Raw genomic sequence first — 24,629 nt, forward strand, 5'->3', positions numbered from 1 at the left:
GATTTCATGTTGACTTTCTTTCAGCTCCTCATAATTTACAGCTGGCTGATATTCAGTTTTTTGTGAAACCTAAAATACAGATTTTCTTTTTGTATCCTGTTTTTTGGGAATCATTTGTTCTTCAGAAATCCGAGTTCAAGCACCAGCACTGACAAGCTGCCACGGTTTGGGCCCTTGAGTGAGGCCCTCAATGCTCTCTTGCATCACGGCTTCTTAACCCGAAGAAAGACTTTCACTGTGCTGTTATGCGTATGTGAGAAGTGAAAACCTCTGTGTGCATTGTTTTTTTTTTTTTGTTTGTTTTTAATCACACCTTTTACACCCTCCAGCTTTTTAATCTCGAGCGTGAAGAGTACATTCGACTATTTCGGTTAAATCCTTACATAATTTGTAATTATAATATAATAATAGTAAAAACCATATCCTGTGAGCAACCAAACCTGCTCTCACAATACACTCTTGTTCCTCTTGAGGTTTCTGGTGATCTTTTTCACCCCTTATTTAAATGTCTTGCTGTATGGAATGATGTCAGGAAAGAACTTGAGCCGTGTGTCTCACACACACACACACACACACACACACACACACACACACACACACACACACACAGAGAGGGGAAGAAAAGAAAGAAAGGGTGGGGGTTGTTTGTTAGCTTCATGGCGCATGCGTAGTCCAAGCTCCTTGTCTGTAGTCCAGCGCGCGCGCGCGCACGTCCAACCCCGTCGCGATGGTGACCGAGCAGAAATCGCTTCATTTCCCTGTAGACCGCTGAACAAACGGCACGGCTTCACACACACACATTTTGTGAGTATGTTCCACATTTTATTCTTTTTTTCCCCCTCTCAACAGAGTACTGTTTTATTTATTATTTTTGAATAAGTTTGGGTCCCTCGCGCTACCTAGCTAGCAGCAAACACTAGCAGGTTGCTAGCGAGTGCGTAACGTTGTTAGCCGCGTATTACAATTGACTTCACTTGGTATTTATTGCTGAAACGTTGTGCAAAATCCACTCAGAAATCCGGTATCTGTAAAATAGCCGCAGGATACGCGAATCGAAGCTTTAAATTTTCACTATAAATCTTCTCAACAATAGAAAGAAAAAAATCTACACGACGCGATTGGAAATTAGCTCCCGAGTCCAACATGGCGTCCAACGTCTAACCCTCGTCCTTATACTCCACTCAAAACCTTAAACATCCTAAAAGTTATACTTCTGTCTTGCTTTGAATGCGGTTATATTTCTATATTTTACACATAATAATGATTCTGTTTACGGGGTGAATGTTAGTTAGCAGGACTGAGAGGCGCAAATGCGCTTTAGGGCCATTTTGATGAAATGTGCGTTACGAGCTGCTGCAAAACAGGTCGTTTAGGCGAAAATACTGATGTTTCGAAACGTTTCCGGGATGAGGATGGTTTCATTTAGAGATATGTTTTAAAAGTGTAAGCAAAAAGAATGACTAACAAACAGCAGTGTAAATAAGTAACAAACACCTGGCTGGCAAGAAACACACAGGAGACAATGAAAGTATCCGGGTACAACATGAGCAGCTGCTTCTCTCTCTCTGTGTGTGTGTGTTCTAGATCACTGCATATAGCAAAATGTGTGTGTGTGTGTGTTGTGTGTGTGTGTGTGTATATAAATAAGTAAACAATTATAACTGTTGGTTTACTATGCATTTAGTTAAGGCTTATATCATAAATTCACTTTAAATAAGCCTTAATACACTCAATACACATTATACTGAGTTACTTCTTCACTTCACACTATATATAAACAGAAGTCCAGGTTTTGGTGTCTCCATGAAATCTTTTGTCCATGTGTGTTTTTATTTATTATTTTAAACCAGTGTTTATTTCCCCCCCCCCACCCCAGGCTAGGTCTTTCTTAGTCAGGCTTAGCTTAAATACACAAGCTTTACACGTTGTGTGATCATTTACCGATAATGAATGAATATATAAATAATCTTTAATGTTCTCATTCTAAGAACTATTTTGCTGTGTAGTAGGAATCTAGGGAAGGGTTCGATCATAGCGAACATGAATTCACTTTGAATAAGTCTTAATATACAAAGAATTTGAAGAAAATTAATAATGCATGTTTTACTGTTTGTTTGTTTTTGGTATTTTATTAGTATTATCATCATTATTATTATTATTATTATTATTATTTTAACCAGCCGTACATGGTTATGTTGTGTGTCGGGTTTACAACACGGATGTTTTGTGATATATAGTGTGTATGTATGTATATGTGTATAAGAAAAATGTTATATTTTATAATATAATTGAATTATCATTGAAGACATTAATTCACTTTAAATAAGTCTTAATATTCTCAGACTTTGTACTTTATTCCTTATTCACATGTAACAGGACAAAATGTGTTGCTTTGGAGAGAGTTTTTTAATCTAACCAGCCTTACTAGGTTATATTGTGTGTCTGGTTTATGACACTGATGTGTGGATGTTTGTTTGGACTCACACTTGGCAAATCAAATTCTTAAACTTTCCAGGATGTTTGTTTTATTTATTTATAATTTCCAACCAAATTTAATTGTAATTTTGACGTACGTGTGTTTTAGTGCAACCTGGATTCCACCCACATTACACACACCTGAGAGATTTAGTGCTCGCCCCGCTGATCTTTAACACACCCGGCTCCACCCATCAGCCCAGTAACCAGTCTTTTCATCACGTTGGAATTGGGAAAGTTTCAAAAGCTCGAGAGCGAGTATCGGGAGCGTGACTGGAAAACACACCGGGCTGATGTGTGCTTTGTGGATGAGTCGACTCAGAATTGTTTTTTTTTGGTGGAAGTTGACTCGTGTCTAGGAGTGGATTCTGTAGAGCCCCGGTTCTGTGTACCAGGTGTAAAGAACTTGGGCTCTACAGAATCCACTCAGCTAATGACAAATTGTTTGCCACATATACATTGCAGTACAGTGAAATCTATCTTCACATATCTGAGCTGGTTAGGAAATTGGCGTCTGAGTCACAGGGTCAGTTACGAAACAGCGACCCTGGGGAAGAGAGTACTAAGGGCCTTGCTCAGGGGCCCAACAGTGGTAGCTTAGCAGTGCTGCAGCTTGATCCCCTGACCTTCCCGTCAGTAACTCCGAGCATTAATTGTGATCTCAGTTCCTGTTGAGCTGAAACAGGTGTGTTTAAGGTGAGATAACACTAAATATTTTCGGGCCGGGGGTTTCCATGAGCCGGATTGGAAGGTTGGGAAGCGTGTTCATAAGTGTGAGGTGTGTGTGAGACTCGGGTGTGTGTGAGGCAGATGAAATGTGACTGGGAGGAACGTCTAGACAACTGCATTTTTTTAAATATGTATATTTAGTGTGTTGCCTGTATAAGCAAGCAACAGGTATTTGTTATTTTGACAGGTATTTTAAGTGAAATACCATCCAAATGATCGCCTCTTGAACGAACGCTTCTTTAGCTCTTCTCTGACTACTGTAGATTCTGCCTGCACTTATTTTAGGAGTGGAAAAGAAAAAAAATCATGTTCCTGGGATTTTTCTTATCTTATGTACGCCTCTGAAAACTATGCACCTGATAATCTTGTTGATGGAAATTCCAGCTTCGTTCATTCACTCTCGTTTTAAACCTTGAGACGACACACTTTTGACCAAACTACTCGCCGACGTTTCTTCTTTTCACCCGTGTGAGATACATTTTGAGTGATGTATTATTGATCATCCTTGCACTGGTAGGAGTGCTGTAGTTTGTGAAACTTCACACCTAATTAACCAAAATAAACATGCATTTGTGCTGCCGGTCCAATTTCATTACCATTTAATCTAATGACTGAACACCTCCTCTAATCTGGTGTTCTCACTAATCTGATTGTGGTCTGTCAAGCGTGTATGTAGCTAGTACTTAATTGCTCGTTTCACATTCATTGGCAGATTATAAAAATTTAGCAAAGTGCGCATCCACTCCATATGAATTACTGCGTTATTTCATTAACTAACCATTAGGCAGAAAAAATTGCTTTGAGTACAGGGTTAGAGGCGTTCAAATATCTGTACAATCGTCAATGAAACACAATCAGCATCACAACTGCAATTCATTAGTGAACTAAATCTTTCCATTCATGGTATTTTGGTATTTTCCAGAGCCTTTCTCACCTACTGAGCAGTTAAGGTTTAACGTCCTAGCAGTGGCAGCATTGTGCTGGGATTTAAACACACGACCTACTGAGTTCTAACTTAAGAAGTCCAATGTTTTAGTCAGCGAGCTACTTACCGTCCTGTATAACACAAATAGAATATTTCTACTAATTAAAAAAGTACAGATTTCACAAAATCATTCTAGTTAGTCAAAGCGATGCAAATAATTGAACATTTATATCTCGGACAGGTTTAGAAGACTCGTCAGTGAGTCGTCTCTTATCTTCAAGTGTGTTCAAGCCAAATACTGAAAACTGACTGACTGAAAACAGCTGGAATACAAATCGCTACACGATTATCAAGTGCAGAATTATTTAATGGCATAAAGCAGAGATGTGGCCGATATTGTATTCCGAATCCTGTGTATCATTGTCTCTTGTTTTCCACTGGATCATTACCATACTCTGTTCTCATCACTTTCGTGTCTAGCTTTTTTTGTTGTTGTTGTTTTGTCTTTTAACACTCGACAAACTTATCGCCATCCATATCAGCTCGTCCCTTACAGTACAGCACTTCTGTTTCTCAGTGCAGGGACATGATTGTGCTGCAGGCTGTATTTGAGTCTGTTAGTGCTGTAAATGTGTTACACTGCAGCTCTCATGACTGATATTACACAAACAAAGAGCACGTCAATGCTGACCACAACCAAACAACAGCTCAGCTGAGTTTCCTCACAGCTGTTTTTCCATTCAGCTTATGACAATAGCATCATTCGTGAAAAGATTTTCTTAAGAAAGAGATGGATTTTATTATTTTGCTTTGTGTGTGTGTGTGGCTGCAACTATATTGATAACCGATTAATCAGATTATATTTTCCGATTAATCAGATTAAAAAACTGTTTTGCTCACTATAACTATATAAAACCCTAATTCAGGGTATTTATTTATAAAAAAAAAATGTGTGTGTATAAATAGGAGTGTAAAGGTACATGTATATACATATCAAATATATATATAAAATGCTTCGCTTGTGGTCTATAAAAAAACCGCAGTAGATTATCATATTGGGAAAAGAACCTCTAACCACAGCACAGCTGATGTTACTTGAGAAATTAAAAGACTATTAATGTACTTCCCCAGTGTTGGTGTCTTTCTCTCATAAGGGCGTGAGAAATGCTGACCTTTTTAATTACTGCAGAAAAAGTTTGAAAAAGAAAATCATGTGAAGAGCCACGTGCTCAAGTGATGCCAACGTGAGTCATAATATTCTCAGTGGTCCGTGTTTATCCACCAGGGCTTTATTTAACCTAATGGGAGTTTTTGTTTAACCTTAGTCTAAGCATCGCTTTCAGTAGTATTTCCCTCTCATCATTACAGTGCACTTTCAGATCTAGGGTTACCGATCTTGTTTACACATTAGCCAGCAATCTCTGCGTGTGAACACAAAAACGAGGATTTTTTTTTTGTCTAGTTCTGTTTCCACCGAACGTCTGAGTTATTTTCAAAGCTTCTTAAATAATAAAATCTATATTAGTAAAAGCAAATGGTGGGACTGCCTCCCACTGCTGGAACAGGATCTAATTTTAGCCACAAGGGAACTCCTACAGAGTGAAACTCGCATCGGGACAGGTGAGAGTGAGGCGTGACTGAACATAGCCACAACCCTGAGAGATGAAAGAGGAAGTTTCTCAGGTCGGCGTTTTCGCGAGTCCCACGGAGGCATGACAAAGTTACCAGAACTGATTTGAATAGCGTGCATGCAGTTGTTCAGACTGCAGGTTCCTTGTAGGGGGAAAAAATAGCATTTGGATTGTGATTGCATGATCAGCTGAAAGAGGCTTCTCTCTGAAGGTAACTTTTGTCGAGTTGAATCGTCATTTTCTGTACGGTGCGATTGGTTTTACGTCAATTGCTGAAACTTCTGTTTTGTGAAAACCTGTTGTTTTTCTCTCTCTCACGAGGTGCTAATTACGGCATGTCATGTATTACTGCTATTTCCTGATGATTGACGGGTGATTCATATTGAGAAGCCTTTAATGTTTTGCCATTTCAACCCATTCTGCTTAGTATTTCCTTGTGTAGCAGGCCAGAGCAAGCAGCACTTTGATTAGTCACTCGAAATCCCCTGCTGTTTGTTTCCATTTTAACCAGACACGGGTAACATTTACATTCTCTGAATTAAAGCCAGTCAGTAGGTTATAGCTGTGTCTGGCTGAGCTGTTTTGTTTAGACAAGTCCTCTAGCTTTCCTCTTAACCTGTTCCTGTGCTGACTTCTCTCTTCTTTTGCAGGTTATGTATTCAGCACTGTGTGCTCTGTGTTCACGATGCCTGAAGAAATTTAAAACCACCGTTCAGAAGAGTCTTTTTGATTCCTGTGGAATCTATATGACATTTGGCCCTTCTATTCGTTTTTAACAAAAACGTCCCCGCGTCTGCGAGCGCGTGGATACCTCGCTTACTGGAGACGCCCCTTTTCCTTCGACGATGCCCGTACAAGCGCCGCAATGGACCGAGTTTCTGTTGTGTCCTATCTGCACACAGACGTTCGAGGAGAATGTGCGCAAGCCCATCAGCCTGGGCTGCGGACACACCGTCTGCAAGATGTGCCTGAACAAGCTGCACCGCAAAGCCTGCCCTTTCGACCAGACCACCATCAGCGCAGACATCGAGTTGCTCCCCGTCAACACGGCGCTGCTGCAGCTCGTCTGCCCTCAGGTCAGTCACTTCCTGCTCCGAGCTTGGGTTCGAACGCCGTTGTAATAAATTACGCAAACCTCACTTCCTGTGTTTTCCATGTAAACTTATTTTTATGTAGTGTAGTGGCCCTGATTTGAAGGCAGATGTGAAAATATTGTGCATTACTTATTTTAAACGTTTTCGACAAACCTGCCGTCTGTAGTTGGGAAGAAGCCAAACAAACTTCTATTTTTTTAGCCCAGCAGTGCTGCATACCGTCAAGCTATTTGGGTCTGTTTTTGGCTCGGTACACCACATTTCCTCACAATCTCACCCAGTAGATAAAATCGATATGAGAAATACTAGCTGTGAAGATTTGGGACGATCGATGAGTTCTCGTAGTTGATGCCCATCAGGCTGGAACATGTAAACGTCTGTCGGAAGCCAAAGTGCTTGCAGATTGAAATAAATTCAGGGATGCATGTACACGTGTTGCGGTTATTCCATCGACCAACAGCACAATGCGAAATGTTTGAAGATACATGGCAAGAACTTAAGTTAATGTTCATATTGGACATCAGAAAGAAGGGGAAAGATTAATTTCTGGCAAGTAATATTACATTTTCTATCGGAAGTTTTGTATTAGTCTATTAATCATTCTGTTCTTGCAAAAATTTGTTCTTGGAAAAATCTCCAGCTAATTTTAGTCTCTGGATTAGAGATGATCTGAATCTTCTTGCACTCGAGAAGATTCGATTCTCCACTAACAGCTGAAGTAAAACCTTTTTCTTTATTTGGCAGCCAGTGCCGACATGCATAGAGCAAATGAATCCAAATATAATATTTGCTGTGTTTGACTTTGCTGTTTTAATTTTCTTTTTTCTCTTTCTGTCCTTCTTATGTTTTTGCTATGTAAAGAGTGTGCATGATATAATGTGCAATTCTGGTGCAGGAGATTATTGTTTTTATATAAAATACTGTATCTAATAAAAAAGGCAAAAAAGAAAGCAGGGGGAGGATAATTTAAGCCATGGTCACTAAAGAGTGGTAGCTAAAGAGTGGGGAGTGGTAGCTCCAGCGGTTAAGGCGCTGGGTTACTGATCGGAAGGTCGGGGGTTCAAGCCCCGGTATCGCCAAGCTGCCACTCTTGGGCCCTTGAGCAAGGCCCTTAACCCTCTATGCTCCAGGGGCGCCGTATCATGGCTGACCCTGCGCTCTGACCCCTGCTTCTAAGCAAGCTGGGATATGCGAAGAACAAAAATTTCACTGTGCTGTAATGTATATGTGACAAATAAACGCTATTCTATTCTATAAGACATTTTAACTAGCAGCTACAGCTGACCTGAGGATATACATTTAGTTGGATGTTATTTAGCCTGCATGAGTGGATTATGGCATAGTGTCCATGAGGATTTCTGAAAATCCAAAGAAAAGCTGTTCTTAAATATAAGAAGGATAATGCATGTTATAACCTGTATCATGTATAACCTAGAATAACATTTGCATAGAATTATATTAGAAGAATTATATTCATTGTCTGTTTATCAAGATTAGTTTGTGTTTTGTTTTCCTGTCTGTTTCCAATTCTGCATTATATTCATTCACTGACTGGAATGAAACAAATGAATCATCACAGTATGCTTTGTGTGCATTCAGATAGCTTGCACCATTATCTCTCTCTCTCTCTCTCTCTCTCTCTCTCTCTCTCTCTCTCTCTGTCTCTCTCTCATTCACATTATATATATATATATATATATATATATATATATATATATATATATATATATATATATATATATATATATAAAAATATAGCAAGCAAGCTATCTGAATGTGTGTATATGTAATACAGATGCGAGTAATGTTGACGCAGGTCATGAAAAACAGTAGTGAGAAATGTGAAGATGGGCGGGGCCAGCTTGTTTTTTAGCTGCTTACCGGTGTGTCAAATTTCACAAGAATAAATTGTGGTTGGTCAGGTCTGGTTAGACTGAAAGAGTTTTGTGTGTGTGTGTGTGTACATTTATATTTTGCTTAGTCACCAGGGTCATATTAGTTCATATAGTCCTTTTAAGAATGATTTGCTTCCCTGGAAATAGCAAAAACAAAAAAGAAACCAAAAACATAGCTTTCCGAAGTAAAGTTTGTATAAAAAAATAACAACTTTTTACCCAACACTTGGACTTTTCAATGTGCCAGTAATAGAAATTATAAAACAGTTTAACTTTGGACTCGACACTCCCCCAGACATCAAGTACGTAGTGCAATTTTGAGATCGAGTGTGATGTGATATTTTTTTTATATATATATTTTTTTTTTCCTTTTTCTTTTGTGCAGGTACCCAAGTCTCAACCAGTCACCTTAGTGAAAGGAGCAGAGGACATCAAGCATTACGATGAAGCACGAACGTGTGTGGAGGATCTTGCTCTCTACCTCAAACCCCTCAGCAACACCCGAGGTCTCTATGAACATTCCAGTTTTGCAAAGTTTTTATGTTCATCCAGATTAATTTATTGCTTCTGTAGAATAACACACAGTTCCCATAAACTGCCATTACACAATTACAAAAGCAGACATCCACTTTTACACAATCAAATAAATCTGGAATAAATGATCGTTGTTACATGCCTGAATCTTTTCTTAATGTAGTGGCGTAACTCTTTCTGAAACATTTTATAATCTTTCTAAGTAATTTTACAGGAAATGGTCAATCGCAATACTGGTCCAGGAAGAGCTTTAAAAAATTTACTTTGTGGAGAGTTATGATAGTGCGAACATGACTGATAAAGTGGTAGTGAGTGAACGAAGATCTGCACAAGTTATAATAAATTAGTCTTTTAATTAGGGATAAAGTTTGCTAATGATTTACTTTATAACACAAAGTTTAGAGTACGTTTTTGATCTTCGTCTTTCGGCTGCTCCCATTAGGAGTCGCCACAGCGGATCTGCCTCTTTCAAATTAGCCACCTGCATGTCTTCTCTCACCACATTCATATACCTCCTTCTTGGTCTTCCTCTTTTCCTCCTTCCTGGTGGCTCCATCCTGAGCATTCTCCTTCAGATATACCCCAGGTTCCTCCTTTGCACGTGTCCAAACTAATCATTTGGGCCTCCCTCAACTTGTCTCCAAAACCTCCTACATACATGTTCCCTCTAATAAACTAATTTCTAATTCTGTCTGACTTTGTCACTCCCAACGAAAGTCTCAGCATCTTCAGCTCTGCTACCTCCAGCTCCACCTCCTGTCTTTTAGTCAACCCATTGTCTCTAAACCATAACACATAGCAGGTCTCACCACAGTCCTATAAACCTTCCATTTCACTCTTGCAGAAACCCTTCTATCATGTGATTTCAGGACTTCTGCTATATAAATTGCATCTGCATGCTGTATGAATTATATTGTGGCCCGAAAAAAGGAATGCACTTGATGCAGTGTTCATTCTCTCAGCCAGATTGCAAGGCATGCAAAGGAAAAATATGGAAGTTTACTGGTTTTACCTAATTTTCCTCTCTCTCTCTCTCTCTCTCTCTCTCTCTCTCTCTCTCTCTCTCTCTCTCTCTCTCTCTCTCTGTGTGTGTAGGTGCAGGGCTTGGCACTGCGAGTCAGAGTGTCCTCAGCAGACCAATGCAGAGGAAGCTGGTGACCCTGGTGCACTGCCAACTGGTGGAAGAGGAGGGTCGTATTCGCGCCATGCGTGCCGCCCGCTCTCTAGGGGAGCGTACAGTTACTGAGCTCATCCTGCAACACCAAAACCCCCAGCAGCTCTCTTCCAACCTGTGGGCTGCTGTGCGAGCACGGGGATGCCAGTTCCTCGGCCCTGGTAATGTCTTTTTCCCTTGAATTCTTTGTTAGCTCGGTCAGAATAATATTTGTATGATGTGTAAACTGTAGACAATACTGGGTTAACAATTTCTGGTGCAGTTTATAAACAGCAGAATCAGCAGTTTCTTGAAGACTTAAATCTGTAGACCTTTAGTCTACTTGTAATTGAAATAAGAAAACCCCCAATTAGCTGTAGAAGTGTGTGTGTGGGGGTCGGGGGGTCACATTGTGACCGAATTGTAGTGCGATTGTTTCCGATCATCTCGCTCTCCTCTGATTTCCACAGCCATGCAGGAGGAGGCTCTGAAGTTAGTGCTGCTGGCTTTGGAGGATGGCTCGCCTCTGTCCCGCAAGGTTCTGGTTTTGTTTGTTGTCCAGAGGCTTGAGCCACGATTTCCTCAGGCCTCTAAAACCAGTATCGGCCATGTCGTCCAGCTGCTGTACAGAGCCTCGTGTTTTAAGGTAAATCGACATTAGGAGCTTATACGACATTGCTCACTTCTGATTGGTTAGAAGCTTTTTTTTTTTTTTTTTATAGCAGCTCTGACAGTAACCCCCCTCCCCTCTAATTCTTCCATCCAGGTGACAAAGCGAGACGAGGACTCGTCCCTGATGCAGCTAAAGGAAGAGTTCAGGACTTATGAGGCTCTGCGAAGAGAGCACGACTCCCAGATCGTCCAGATAGCCATGGAGGGAGGCCTGCGCATCGCTCCTGACCAGTGGTCCTCTCTACTCTATGGGGATCAGTCCCACAAGTCCCACATGCAGTCCATTATTGATAAGGTAGGATGAGCATGCATCACAGGATCTCCGCACACTTTATCAACTACAGTACAGAGCTAAAAAAAAAAAAAAGAATTCAAATTATCACCTGATGTTTTCCGTGGCACAGATGTCATGAGATTTACGCTTTGTTAACTGAGGGAAATGAAGTGGATCACTCACGTGAAGGATTGGGGGGCAGTTTTTTTTTTGCACGATTCAGCGATTCCTTTTGCGTAGCCGAGAGAAAAAGAACTGCTTTTCATGCTCCTTTTGATGTCATCTGTCACTGTCTTTCTTTCTTGCTTATATTTGGATAGGAGTCAAGGATGCATGTGGCAAAAGTGATTTCTTAGAAAGTGAAAAATATTTAATAATTTTTATAAATTGAATACGATTTTTACATAATAGGATTTACATTTTCTTAATATATTTTGGCAGATAATTTTGCTTTTTGACAAAACTTACAATAATTAAAGTTTTAGAATCATTGTAATCATTGAATAACCCCACAGGAAACGCTAGGATAGAAGGGGTTTCAGCATCAGTAAGGAATGAGACAGAGACACAGGAGCAGCCCATTCACCATAGTGATGCGTAGGAAGATGATTCTTGAAGAACATGGCTCAGTGGCATAGGGCTGTCCCTAAATTTATACTTTAAGATAAATTGCTGCTCACTACGGTGGAGTCAAGCTGGTTCAGGTATAGTAGGCAATAGATAAGTTGGCCTAAATTGACTGAATTTGCCAGAATTCTAATTCAAATTCTTTTTGAAGGGTTTATATTATTTATATATATAATATATGCTTTATGTGCCTTTTTTTGTTTGTTTAGAGGCATTTGTAAAATGCAGTACTAAAGTTCAGCAGTAATAAAAATAGCTATTTAACACCTTTTCTGTCTTTTTGCACCAAATTATAGTGTTTTATCGATGGCAGTATCCTCGTCATATCTGTAAATCTAAACACAGAATAGGAGGAAAATTGCTTCAATTTGAATATTTTATGATTAAAATAATTGTAATTATTGTAACAGTTTTAGACCTTTACATGCTGTGTGTATTCAATGTTATATAGCAAGAAATAAGGTTCTTATGAGTGCGTTCCTTTTGATTTTTAACATCAATGATTTTAAAAAGAGTCTAAAGCAGCAATGGTTATGATAAAATCACTATAAACACACACACTCGAGTGGTTCATTATTCTAAGAAAATTATGTGTGTGTGTATGTCTAGCCTGTTTGTAGTCTACACCATTAGAGTATTACATGCTCAGAACAATGGCTTAATTATAACTGTTTTTGAAGTTCAGTTTCAGGTGAGTGTATATCGGGGATTTTATAATGCGACTCATCGCATTTTAAAACTGGGACTATCGGTTTCATAAAGATCTATTTATACTCTCTGACCTTAAATTACAATGGGGAAGTGGCATGGTATGATTGCATAGTTAATAATATAATTGTCAATCCTGTTCTAGAGATTTATGATTCCAATGCATGTTATTATATAATACAGTATTTGTCATGGTATTGGAAGTATTGGTATTTATTTATTTTGTATTTCTCCTCAGTTGCAGACTCCAGCCTCTTTTGCTCAGAGTGTACAGGAGCTCACTATTGCCCTGCAGAGAACAGGAGACCCGGCTAACCTCAATCGCCTCAGACCCCATTTAGAACTGCTGGCCGACATTGACCCGAGCCCAGGTCCGTGTTCATACGTAGATTACACAAGTGCAAAACATGAAGAACCAGACAATGATTTTACTTAATCTGGTTAGATTAAAGGGCGGGGAGGGGGACTAAATTAGAATTATGAACATTGCTGTCTCGGAACGAGAGAGCAAAGAAACAATTGGTCTCTCGTGGAAATATGTAAAAAAAAATAATCAACAATAATATGGTGCGATGAAGCAGGGTTCCTGTTACCACCCAATAAACCCCCGAAGGGTTCTATTCCTCTTAGATCAGAGCAGTTTGCTATTGACATTTAAAAAATGTTTTTTAATACTTAGCATTTATAGGAACATTTTAATAATGAACATCGCCAAAACAATTTTTTTTACTTGTATAAAGAACATGTTGTGCATTCTTGGAGCATTTGCCTAAATATGTGTGAATATGATACTACAGAAATAATAGTTCATTAGAATGCTACTATCTTCACCTACCCCCAAAAATAAATGCTGTACTGTTTGTTTTAGAGAACATTTTATTACATCAAATAAATTTGTGTTCTATTTTAACTAGATGCCCCTGCCCCTACATGGGAGCAGCTGGACAAAGGGCTGGTGGCTGTAAAAACAGTGGTGCATGGTCTTGTGGACTTTATCCAGAACCACAGCAAGAAGGCAGGAGATCCACAACAGGTTTGTAAATCTTCCTATGGTTCAGAGATTCCAGATTCATAAGCAGTAAACTAATCCCTTGTGGTCCTCTGATATTCTCACCAACACTGAAAGATCTCTAAAACTGGGTTTCACGTCTTCCTAGGCTCCTCAGCACAGCAAGTACAAGACTTACATGTGTAGAGACATGAAGCAGAAGGGAGGGTGCCCCAGAGGAGCCAGCTGCACTTTTGCCCACTCACAGGAGGAACTGGAAAAGTGAGTGTCTCCTCCTTGCTCGCTGTCTCCATTCACATTTAGTGGGGTTAGATTTATTCAGGTTTTTTTCGTCCTAACCCCAGGTTCCGAAAAATGAACAAGCGGCTGCCTTTGAGGAAGCCCCTCAGCCAGTCGCTGACCCAGCTCAATGACATGGACGTAGCTTGCAGCCAAGGCCTACTGTCGGATGAGGGATTAGGCGTGGAGGGTCTTGCTCACAAACCGTCCATGGTTTCCAATGGCATTCTCCCAGTGCCACCTGGATCAGAGCTCTCGCATTTGGTCTCCCGTGGATCAGCTGCAGCCTACGACACGGCACGCAAGCTGGGAAAACCAGACACGGGGAGCCTCAGCGCTCCGGAATCACCACCAGACTCGTAAGTGGGAAAATTTGCTCACTGGTGTTGACCACATGCGGCTACAGTTAATGTGAAAGGTTGCATCATGTAAAAAAAAAAAAAAAGAAATAATTCAAATGAACTGTTTATTTCTGTCTCTTTGTTATATGCAGACTGGACTCCATTCCTAAAGTGATGTCCTCAGTGACTCACTCTAGAATGCAGAGAGAGAATCTGGCTGGACGTGCAATGTCTGCTGTCTCCAGAGTTCCCCAGATGCCACTGTATTCTCCACATCCACACGAGGCTTATTACTCAGAGTCCCGAGTACCACCTCCTGCTTCCCAGTTCGAGTCCTCTCAGTATCCTACTGGTAAACTCTTACTCTTTTTGTCACTGCATCATTTGTCTCTGTTTAGACATGACCCAAAGCAGCCATGAAAAAGCAAAAATGTACAGGTTCCTCTTTAATCTGTGTTTATATTCATTACGTATACTTTGACAGAATCATATTGAAATCACTACCTCTTTTTGATATATGAAAAAAAAGAGGGAAATAATAGGAAGGAAGAGAAAGAGATATTTTTAGCTCTGTAGAAAAATTCAGGAACACGCACTGTTGTGATATTAAAACGTTCTCTGAAAGAAATCTACTAGAGAAATTTATATTTTGTAGAGGAAAATAACTTATTTTGTCAGAAGGAACAAAATCTATAACTCTAATGAAGGAAGAGCAACAGTGGACTTTACATGTAAACAACAAATAAAAAAATTAATTGACAGCAAAACAGGAATGAACACACGGGACAATTAATCAGCGAAGAGTAAAAGAATATAATGCATTATATTTAATTACCGCAATTCTTTACACAAAAACTTTTCCTTCATCTTTTGGGTGAAATTAAAAATGTGTTTCGGATTGTAGAGAAATTGTGTAAAAGTTTCGTCATGCGAATACATTTTTTTTTTTTTTTTTCCTCCTTATCTTTTTATAGGCAGCTCCTACGCTTATCAGCACTTGCAGCATCGCTATACTCGCCCAGTTGACCCCAGCCTGGCACCCTACCCAGACCCCTATTCTGTGCCCTATGCCCAAGAACGCCAATATCCCGCTCCTCCATCTGACCCTCGCTACAGCTACCACGACAGCCGCCGCCATGCACCTTACGGAGGTCACCCCCCACTTTCATCATATGCTCGAGATGAGCTGGGACACAGGAGTCCTGTCCCTATGGACATGCCCCCACCACCACAGGCTCCAACAGCAGGAGCATCGTCGTCCTACCTTCCAGAACCGCGGGACAGATACGGCCCTGATCACTCTGGCCACAGTAGGCCTTATAGCAGCAGGGTACAAGCTTCTTAATCCTGTAATAATTAAATATATCATGGCACAACCTGCATACACACACACACACTGCTTTTGTCACTAATCAAACAGTCATGTTTACACATAGAATGCCTACGCCAGACCTCAGCCCAGCCTGGACTACCTGCACCGTCGGAGGAAGGAAATCATGGCCCAGCTGGAGGAACGAAAAGTTGTCTCTCCTCCTCCCTTTGGATCCTCTACAAACCTGTCTCATTCTTATGACTCCGGTTATACACAAGAGGTCAGGGGGCAAAACCATGTAAGATAATTAATTTCTTCATTTAAAGAGATAATGTGCAATACATAATGTAGAGAGACCAAAAAAAAACACCATGAGATTTGAAAATTGAGACATTAGTTATTTGTATTCAAGGTGGAAAAGTTTCATTACAATGACCACCTACAGGAAACCAGTTTCATGCTGAGTCATTCGAAACAAGAAAGCTTTCGTGGTTTATAGAGTGCTTTCGGTTTCCTTCAGTTATAAAACAATGATTTTACACAACACGTACCCAAGCCGGGGTTTGAGTTAGCTTGTTGTTACTTGTTTTGTGTGTGTAAAACTGGCTATGAATCAGATTTCTCGTGTTTAACAGCAGGGATCTGTTTGGATTAAAAAATAAATAAATTAAAAAACAGTGCTGAAACATGAAAATGTGCTAAATGATCTGAATAAATAAATTGATAAATAGAATTATTCAATTAATAAATTATAAATAATAACTATAATAGAGTGCTCTCCACATCACACAGTCTCACATGGGGAAAAAAAAAAAAAACCCGGCATGTCCCGGATAGTTCCAGCAATCAACTATCGGTACAGATTAATCGGCAAAATCCAATAAATCGGTCGACCTTACATGTTTTCTTTTTTTATTAAACTGTATTTGTTGCTGTAAATGCTCAACAGTATATGGGCGAAAATCCTCCAGTGTTCCAGAACGCCAGAGAACCGGAATACGCGCCTTCGTATTCACCATGGTCATGCGACACGTTTGTTCCCTACATCGGCACCAAGGATATGAAGTCCAAAGATTGCGAGGCCACGGGCTACATGGAGATGGTAGGCTGGCTTTTTTTCCATCTCTGTCAAGTTTATTAAAACGTTACACTCAAAATTCGAGGGGTGTTTGTATGATGAACCTTATGATGATCTGTATGTGGGAGTGCAGACACAAAAGGTTATCAGTGTTTATTCTGTTCAGTTTGTTTCCCAGGAACACACCGATGGACCAAAGGCCATCGAGAAATTCATGAGTCATATAACCTCCATGGCTGACTATTAGAGAAACTGCTTAGGAGAAAAACAAAGTACTTAAGGAAAACGTGTTTAATGTTTGGGTTTCCCTTCTTACGCAGACTATAGAAAAAAGCCTGAGAGATCCAGCTCTGGAGCTACAGCGTCGAGCAGCAGAGGTCAAAGATGATGACCCGATAATCCCTTTCGGCTCCTTGCCCACCGTCTCTCGCTTCGGAGCTATATCCCGCACATCCAAATCAGGATATCAGCCTGCTGGCCTTGTTCCAGGCCCCCCAGCCAAACACTCTGCAAACACAGGTACCCTGTAGCAGCTCTGCTCTCTGTACACACTTCCAGATTACAGCGGCGTCTGTTTGTTTCTCACGTGTTATGAAGCACGTTTTACCAAATACAAACATGCACAAAATCACATAAATACACACACTTATCATTTTCTTATTTAAATAAAGCTGTTGTGATTTGTTTGCCATTTTGCCTGAGGACCCTGTAATGCCGTTCTAACGCTCTGTACCATCTCCCAGTCGATTACAGTTACGGGAATCGCGGAGGATGGAGTGAAGCCTCTTACACCCAGCACCAAACCATGCCATCTCAGGGACACTTCAGCGAGCGGTAAGGGGCCTGTTATTCCCACAGCACAGTTCGTCATAGAGCCTTTCCAACTGTACCTTCTGCTTTTACTGGTTTATAAAATGTCATTTCTTATGGTTCCAGTCTGCCCCTGCTGCCCAGGAGAGGGAACAGCTGAAAATGGAGCTCCAGCAGGTCAACCAACAGATTACCCAGCAGACTCGCTGTATGGAGGTGAGTTCATGGAGAATTAGCCGCAGTTGTCTTGATAGAAGCATGTTGTGTATTTTAATAGAAATACTAGATTAGATTTCATTAGTATTGATATCGCTGGTGTTTGTTTGATCCCATCAAGTCATTGGTAAGATTAGGTATTGACACGAGTAATTTACATTTACGCCATTTTGCAGACGCCCTCATCCAGATCAACTTGCTTTCATCTCATATATACAACTGAGCAGCTATGGGGTTAAGGGCCTTACTCAGGGGCCCAGGAGTGTCAGCTTAGTGTGGCTGGGATTTGAACTCACGATCTTTGATCCAAAGTCTAATGCCTTAATCAATGCACTAAGCCATCACCTCCCTCACGTAATTCATAACATGGTTAATTAAAGTATATAGTGTATAGTATATGGGTGGTTGCAGCTTAGATTATTGCAACCAGCCATATAATATCTGTTCATGAATCCACATACTGTAGTTGAATCTCCTAGAAAGGAAAATAAGATTGGATGTTAGTTGCTCCTGCTAGCAAGGGATTTTGTATTAATGCATGTAACTACCTCTTTTACATGCCATATCTTCTATCGCACACCAAAGATTTTTCTTGACTGGTTGGTACAGAGCTAAAGAACTTTTTTTCCCCCCCACACACATTCAGCTTGGTCTTGGCTTTTATTATTTATTAATGAGGTGTTTTACTGGTTTCTTTTTTTTTTTTTAGAGGGAACCAGGTTCCGCAGGTGTTCCAGTGGAGTGGTCAACAGCTAGTGTTTCCAGCGAGCAACTGAGCTTAGAGTTGCACCAGGTGGAGAGAGAGATTGGCATGAGGACGCGCGAGATGGCCATGGTAAATTCCCACATTTCAAGAATTTTCTCACAGGGTCAAATACAGTATTCTCTGTGGATCTGTTGAATATTGTGCAGACAAATTTTACATGTGATATTTGTGTTGCAGGAGGCAGCCGGCATGAAGTACAAGCTGATCGCAGGAAGAGAAAACGGACAAAATGAGCACAATTTACAGCAAGAGGATCACCATCTAGCTCTCAGGTAACATCCTGGAGATGCTTCTAAGCATGCACTGATCAGGCTTTACATTATGACCACCTGCCTAATATTGTTGGTCCCCCTTTTGCTGCCAAAACTCTTCGAGCATTAATAACATTAGCTTCTTCAGCAATCCTGTTGGATCAGACCACCATTTATTTTTTAATGATATTTTTTTTCCTTATTTATATATTTGCCTTTTGATTAAATACGGCAAATAAATGCACTCAATGGGTTTAGTTTTCAGAATGCATTTTTAGCCGTAAAATTTATATTTTCTAAGAACAAATATATGATGTTTATTAAGTATTGCTCTTTAAGATGTGGAAGACAGAGTGATGTGCTGGCGAATGGTCCGCTGTGGCGACCCCTGGTGGTCACATAAAAAAGACGATGATTTAGTATTGCTCTTTAATGTAAAAAAAATACTTATCTGATTAGTCGATGGACTCGTTGGTAGAAAAGTCAATTGATAGCTGCAGCCCCAAATTCCACACACTAACAGGTGCCATGATGAAGATATAATCAGTGTTGTTCACGTCACCAGTCACAATGTTTTTCCTGATCTGTGTCTATGTTGCTGTAACATGATTTGGTTGTTTGGATGTGGTGGATTGGTACTGGTTCTGTTAAAGTAGCTGCTGAAATGGATTCGTGTGGCTCTGCTGCCGTATTGGAATGTAAACATCTCTGACCTGTTTTGCAGTGAGGGGTCAAACGGTTCCAGTTCTGTGGTGCAGGACTGTGGTTTGGGAAGCTCCAGCATGTCCTCCCTGACCAGCAAGACCTCCTCACTCAGCCTGTCGTCTGATCTGGTGGGCAGCAGCCCGGATCTGACCAAGAACGGAGTGGCTCACGCGTGCTCATAGTTTGTCTTATGCTAGATGCTACCTTTTATGAGCTTTATCACGCTCCCTCTATCTCTCTCTCTTTCTCTCTCTCTCTCTCCCCTCACATTACACTCTAGAATGTTCTCCAAGCTCACCACCAAATCACAGAGGCTGCAATACACCACCAATCACTTAACTATTGAACATATTCCACTCATATTGGGTCACTTATTCTTTTTCTTTACCACCGCAGTATTGGGATGTTGAACATTCCATATCTTCAGTGCATTCAGCTGCATTCATGACCGCTAAACAATCGAATGATCTTCAAAGTAGTACTTGCCTCGCAACATCTACAGGATATTACAGAAAATAGGAATAAGCAGTATCTGCCATATATTTTGGGTTCCTTGGTTGACGTGTTTTTTTTTTTTTTGTTTTTTTGGTTCCGTAAAGGAATTTTTATTTTCTTAAAGTGTAATACTTTCACTGCCTTAAAAAAAACCAGAGCATTCAAGAAGCATTTTATGAATGTGTTTACTCGCTATTCGAAACAGTAATGTTAATTTCAATAAGGAAAAGTAATACTCGCACGTAATAGACTCCGACTACGTTCTTAGTAGTTACAATATCGTTCACGATGCTGACTTTTTAAGTTCGAAGTTTACATTCTGCACATTTCTCTCATGAATCTCCTTACAGACTCCCTATTGTGCTGCATATCCTAGATATATCGGAACCTGGCAGAGTTGATGAACATTTGCTGTTTTATACAAAAAAAAAAAAACCTTCAGCACTTCTTTCAGTATCCCCCCCAGAATTATGTCAGAGTGATCAATGTTCGGGTGTCGTGAGTTCGCCGGGTATCTTCTCGCTGAAAATATCACTCAGGCTTCGCCCACACGTATACATTTTTTATAAAACGTTTTGTGCCACATGAAAAAACAAACGCTGTTCAGAATGGAGAATTGTTCAAATTTCATTCTCTCTTTTTTGCACGTTATGAATGTTTCAGGTCTGGTTCTAAACATGTCTGCCGTCCAGACATTTCAGCTCCGGTTTCTTATTCGAGGACGTTTTATTACAAGGGCGAGATTCATTTTAAATATCGCGCAAAGGAGGGAGAACACGATTCGCTGTTTGAATCCCTCGCTCCAGGGATACAGCCCCGGACTGTGAACGCAGCAGTAGTTCCACTCCGGCGGTCCTTGTGCGTGAATCCTCGCGTGTGTCAAGTTGTATTTGTTAAGAACTTTGTGCCATGGTGGTATTCCCCCCCACACATTGTCTTCTTTACCACTCGGTACAGTTTTTGTTGTTGTTCCCAACGTACACGCGTTCACGCCATCACTGTTCCAGTGTCCATGTGAGTATTTAAGGAGAAAATGTGGTCGTAAAATTTTTCTTCAGAAATATTCGTATACGTGTGAACGGAGCCTCAGTCTTGTCCCCTTGATTCCTGCCAATCAGATCCCAGTCCCGGATTCTTGTCTCATTTCACACTTCCACTCCACGCTAGCTTGGTTTGAAATTTGTGACATCAAGAGCATCACTCTGACCTCGAATCTGTTCATTCCTGGAGCGAAAATGGCCAAATTCTTACTGTTATATTTGGCTATAAATATACATTTCTTTTAATTTCCCAGAAGCTGAGCTTCCAAAAAATGTGCTTTTCCTCAGAGGTGGTCAGAAACAGCTAAAGCATGTGGACTGAGCCAGAAAGCCACTTATCACTTGTAGCCAATTGCACTTTTTTTTATTATTAATACTTTTTTCTTTTTTTTTTTTTTTTTTTTTTTTTTTTTAAGATCACGTGCTAACATACCTCTCAGCTTTAATGTATTTTTAACCAGGGATATTTACACGTTTCATCCTGAGGATGGAAAACAAGCCTAAGAGACAAACTGAAAGGAGACATTCTGTTTTATGAATGTTTTTATATATATATGTATATGATTCAGGGAAAACTTTGATCTGCATACAGATCTTCAGAACTAGAAAAGTCATTTAAAAAAAGACTAAAGCCTTACAGTCAGGGTGCTGCTGTGGTGTGTGTTAAAGTGTTTTCTTTTGGGTTTTTATTCGTGCACACACACACACTGGCTCATTTAGGACGTTTATGTTCTAGACAAATTAGAAATAAGATGCTGTTCTGATCACCTCTGACTGGACCTCAAGCAATGTCATTTATTCAAACCAATTTTTTTTTGTGTTGTTTTTAACTTCTGTGAAGTTGCTGTTGTCATTGGCATGTTAATGATTTCTCCAGGAGGCCACAGCGAGGGGTCCAGAGCCGGTGCACCTTGTACTGTCACTTTTCCTCTTTTTACTCCCCCCCCCCCCTTCCTTTTTCTTTTCAACGCGACGTCCTCCGGGGTCTGTGTGAGCCTATAAAAGGAAATCACTGCCTAATGTGAAGCACAGCGTTCATTCATTGTATGTTCTGAAAGTTCGTTCTGCCGAACATCTTTAGAGATTAAACAATTAATAGGATAAAACGACCGGCATTATTTAACATACAAACAGCTACGAGTGGGCTTTGGAGTATTTTTGGCGTATAAAAAAAAAAGTCAGAACAGCATTAATCGGCTTCATGGGCTTGCAGTGTTCACAGTAAAAAAAAAAAAAATGGCTAAATCAAAATAGGGGGTGATAGGCGGCTCAGCGATTTTCATCGAGCGTGATTAAAGCGGGAAAGTGAAAGATTTCAGTATAAAATAATCAGTAATCGCTGTTCAGTGTTAAAAGTAGTGATTCCTGCGGTAGTAAGATCATCGATTTTACACCACGCGGTCGCCAACTCGATTCTGTGAGGAAATTGAATGCGTTCAGGCTGAAGTAAGGGCGTGGGAAGAACGTGAACTACTGAATCCTGAAACTGTTTGTAAACTTAACTCAGGAGTGGACAAATCAGGAAGCGAGTCTGTGTTTAAGTGCGTTAATGGAGACTGAGAAAAACTGGTCTCTTCTCTAATGTGGCTCACTGTGATAGTGATTATGGCTACTACAACATTTTGTGAACATTTTGGGTGTGGGATCTAGCGTTAGATTTTCCAGCTTCACCACCTGATTGGCATCTTTTGCTCAAGGGTCCTGCAGTGGCAGCTTAACATCCGAGCTCCCACCTTCTGCATGCACGCTGGCTGAAAATTTCTTTGTGGAAGTTGATCGGAAATATTTGATTCATCAACCAACAAAACGTCTATGCATAAAAAAAAAAAACTCATCCAGTTTGGCTCGGAAAACTGATTTGTCCCCTCCTGTCTTCAATTAGTTTTTTTCCCATCAATCAGCAATAATGCATTTTTCCCCATGTGTGTATATGTATGTGTATGTGTGTATGTATGTGTATATATGTATGTATATATAATATATAAACACACACACACATTAGTGTATATGTAGTAGGATGTAAGCATCACTGGAGTATTGAGTTCTTGAGACTGTGGATGTTCTGTAGCTTCAGTCCCAACACCACTTACTGTTCATGTGCACAGGTTACTTAATTACAACCACTTTCACTTTATCATTATTAGATAGATGGATTGAACATCATGTTCGTGTTTTTCTACACTGTCTTTAAATGGCTGTTTCAACAGCCGCAGTTCTGCGCTGCATCGTTTGACACACCTATTCGGTGTCCGATGTTCTCGAACCGTTGCCGGTATCGCCAGAGTTCATTCGGAAGCGAGACCCAGGCCATGCTGTGCAGAACGCGGGGTATTTACGCGAAACCGCTTTTACATCACGTTGCAACGAAACCGTAGTGCCTTGCACTTTTTTTTTTGCGTTGCGGCGTCCGCCAGTTCGGTCGTTAATCCGTGGTACAAATCGGCTTTCTGAAAACGTTCCTCGAACCGATCGGTGTGCGGCGGCGAAAAAGGCCATCGTGCGATTTCTGAACCTGAAATAAATTTCATACTTTTGATTTGTTCTCATAGTGCGCAAAATGAAGCGAACCAAAAATGGGAATAAAATGGACGTGGTGGGCGTCCGATCTTAAAACGCATTTGTTGATTAGAAATAGGGTGATTTTAGGATTGGAAAAAAAAAAGAACATAACAAACCTTCACAAATATCAGCCAAGCATGAAAAAACAACATAGTCTGTGCTAAATGACTGGGTAATTATGTAAATGTGTATAAATGATTTTCATATTCAGTTTTTTTTTTTTTTTTTTTTTAAGATCACGTGCTAACATACCTCTCAGCTTTAATGTATTTTTAACCAGGGATATTTACACGTTTCATCCTGAGGATGGAAAACAAGCCTAAGAGACAAACTGAAAGGAGACATTCTGTTTTATGAATGTTTTATATATATATGTATATGATTCAGGAAAACTTTGATCTGCATACAGATCTTCAGAACTAGAAAAGTCATTTAAAAAGACTAAAGCCTTACAGTCAGGGTGCTGCTGTGGTGTGTGTTAAAGTGTTTTCTTTTGGGTTTTTATTCGCACACACACACACTGGCTCATTTAGGACGTTTATGTTCTAGACAAATTAGAAATAAGATGCTGTTCTGATCACCTCTGACTGGACCTCAAGCAATGTCATTTATTCAAACCAATTTTTTTGTGTTGTTTTTAACTTCTGTGAAGTTGCTGTTGTCATTGGCATGTTAATGATTTCTCCAGGAGGCCACAGCGAGGGTCCAGAGCCGGTGCACCTTGTACTGTCACTTTTCCTCTTTTACTCCCCCTTCCTTTTTCTTTTCAACGCGACGTCCTCCGGGGTCTGTGTGAGCCTATAAAAGGAAATCACTGCCTAATGTGAAGCACAGCGTTCATTCATTGTATGTTCACAGTAAAAAAAAAAAAAATGGCTAAATCAAAATAGGGGGTGATAGGCGGCTCAGCGATTTTCATCGAGCGTGATTAAAGCGGGAAAGTGAAAGATTTCAGTATAAAATAATCAGTAATCGCTGTTCAGTGTTAAAAGTAGTGATTCCTGCGGTAGTAAGATCATCGATTTTACACCACGCGGTCGCCAACTCGATT

At 40.3% G+C, this 24,629-nt stretch overlaps 1 protein-coding gene across 1 annotated transcript; it reads left to right on the plus strand.

Moving 5' to 3' along the window:
* Window positions 1-676: 676 nt before the first annotated feature.
* rc3h1a (ring finger and CCCH-type domains 1a) lies at window positions 677-23,413 on the plus strand. The gene is given in 21 exon segments (XM_046857439.1): window positions 677-804; window positions 6,411-6,836; window positions 9,135-9,255; window positions 10,379-10,618; window positions 10,907-11,082; window positions 11,203-11,403; window positions 12,956-13,088; window positions 13,632-13,750; window positions 13,875-13,987; window positions 14,071-14,364; window positions 14,499-14,698; window positions 15,321-15,676; window positions 15,783-15,956; window positions 16,608-16,760; window positions 17,057-17,255; window positions 17,480-17,570; window positions 17,673-17,677; window positions 17,680-17,762; window positions 18,472-18,597; window positions 18,706-18,800; window positions 19,504-23,413. Coding segments are annotated over 20 exon segments (3,273 nt in total). The 5' UTR covers window positions 677-804; window positions 6,411-6,605; the 3' UTR covers window positions 19,667-23,413.
* The last annotated feature ends 1,216 nt before the right edge of the window (window positions 23,414-24,629 follow it).

This window comes from Silurus meridionalis, chromosome 9 (assembly GCF_014805685.1).
Source record: "Silurus meridionalis isolate SWU-2019-XX chromosome 9, ASM1480568v1, whole genome shotgun sequence".
NCBI classification, from domain to species: domain Eukaryota; kingdom Metazoa; phylum Chordata; class Actinopteri; order Siluriformes; family Siluridae; genus Silurus; species Silurus meridionalis.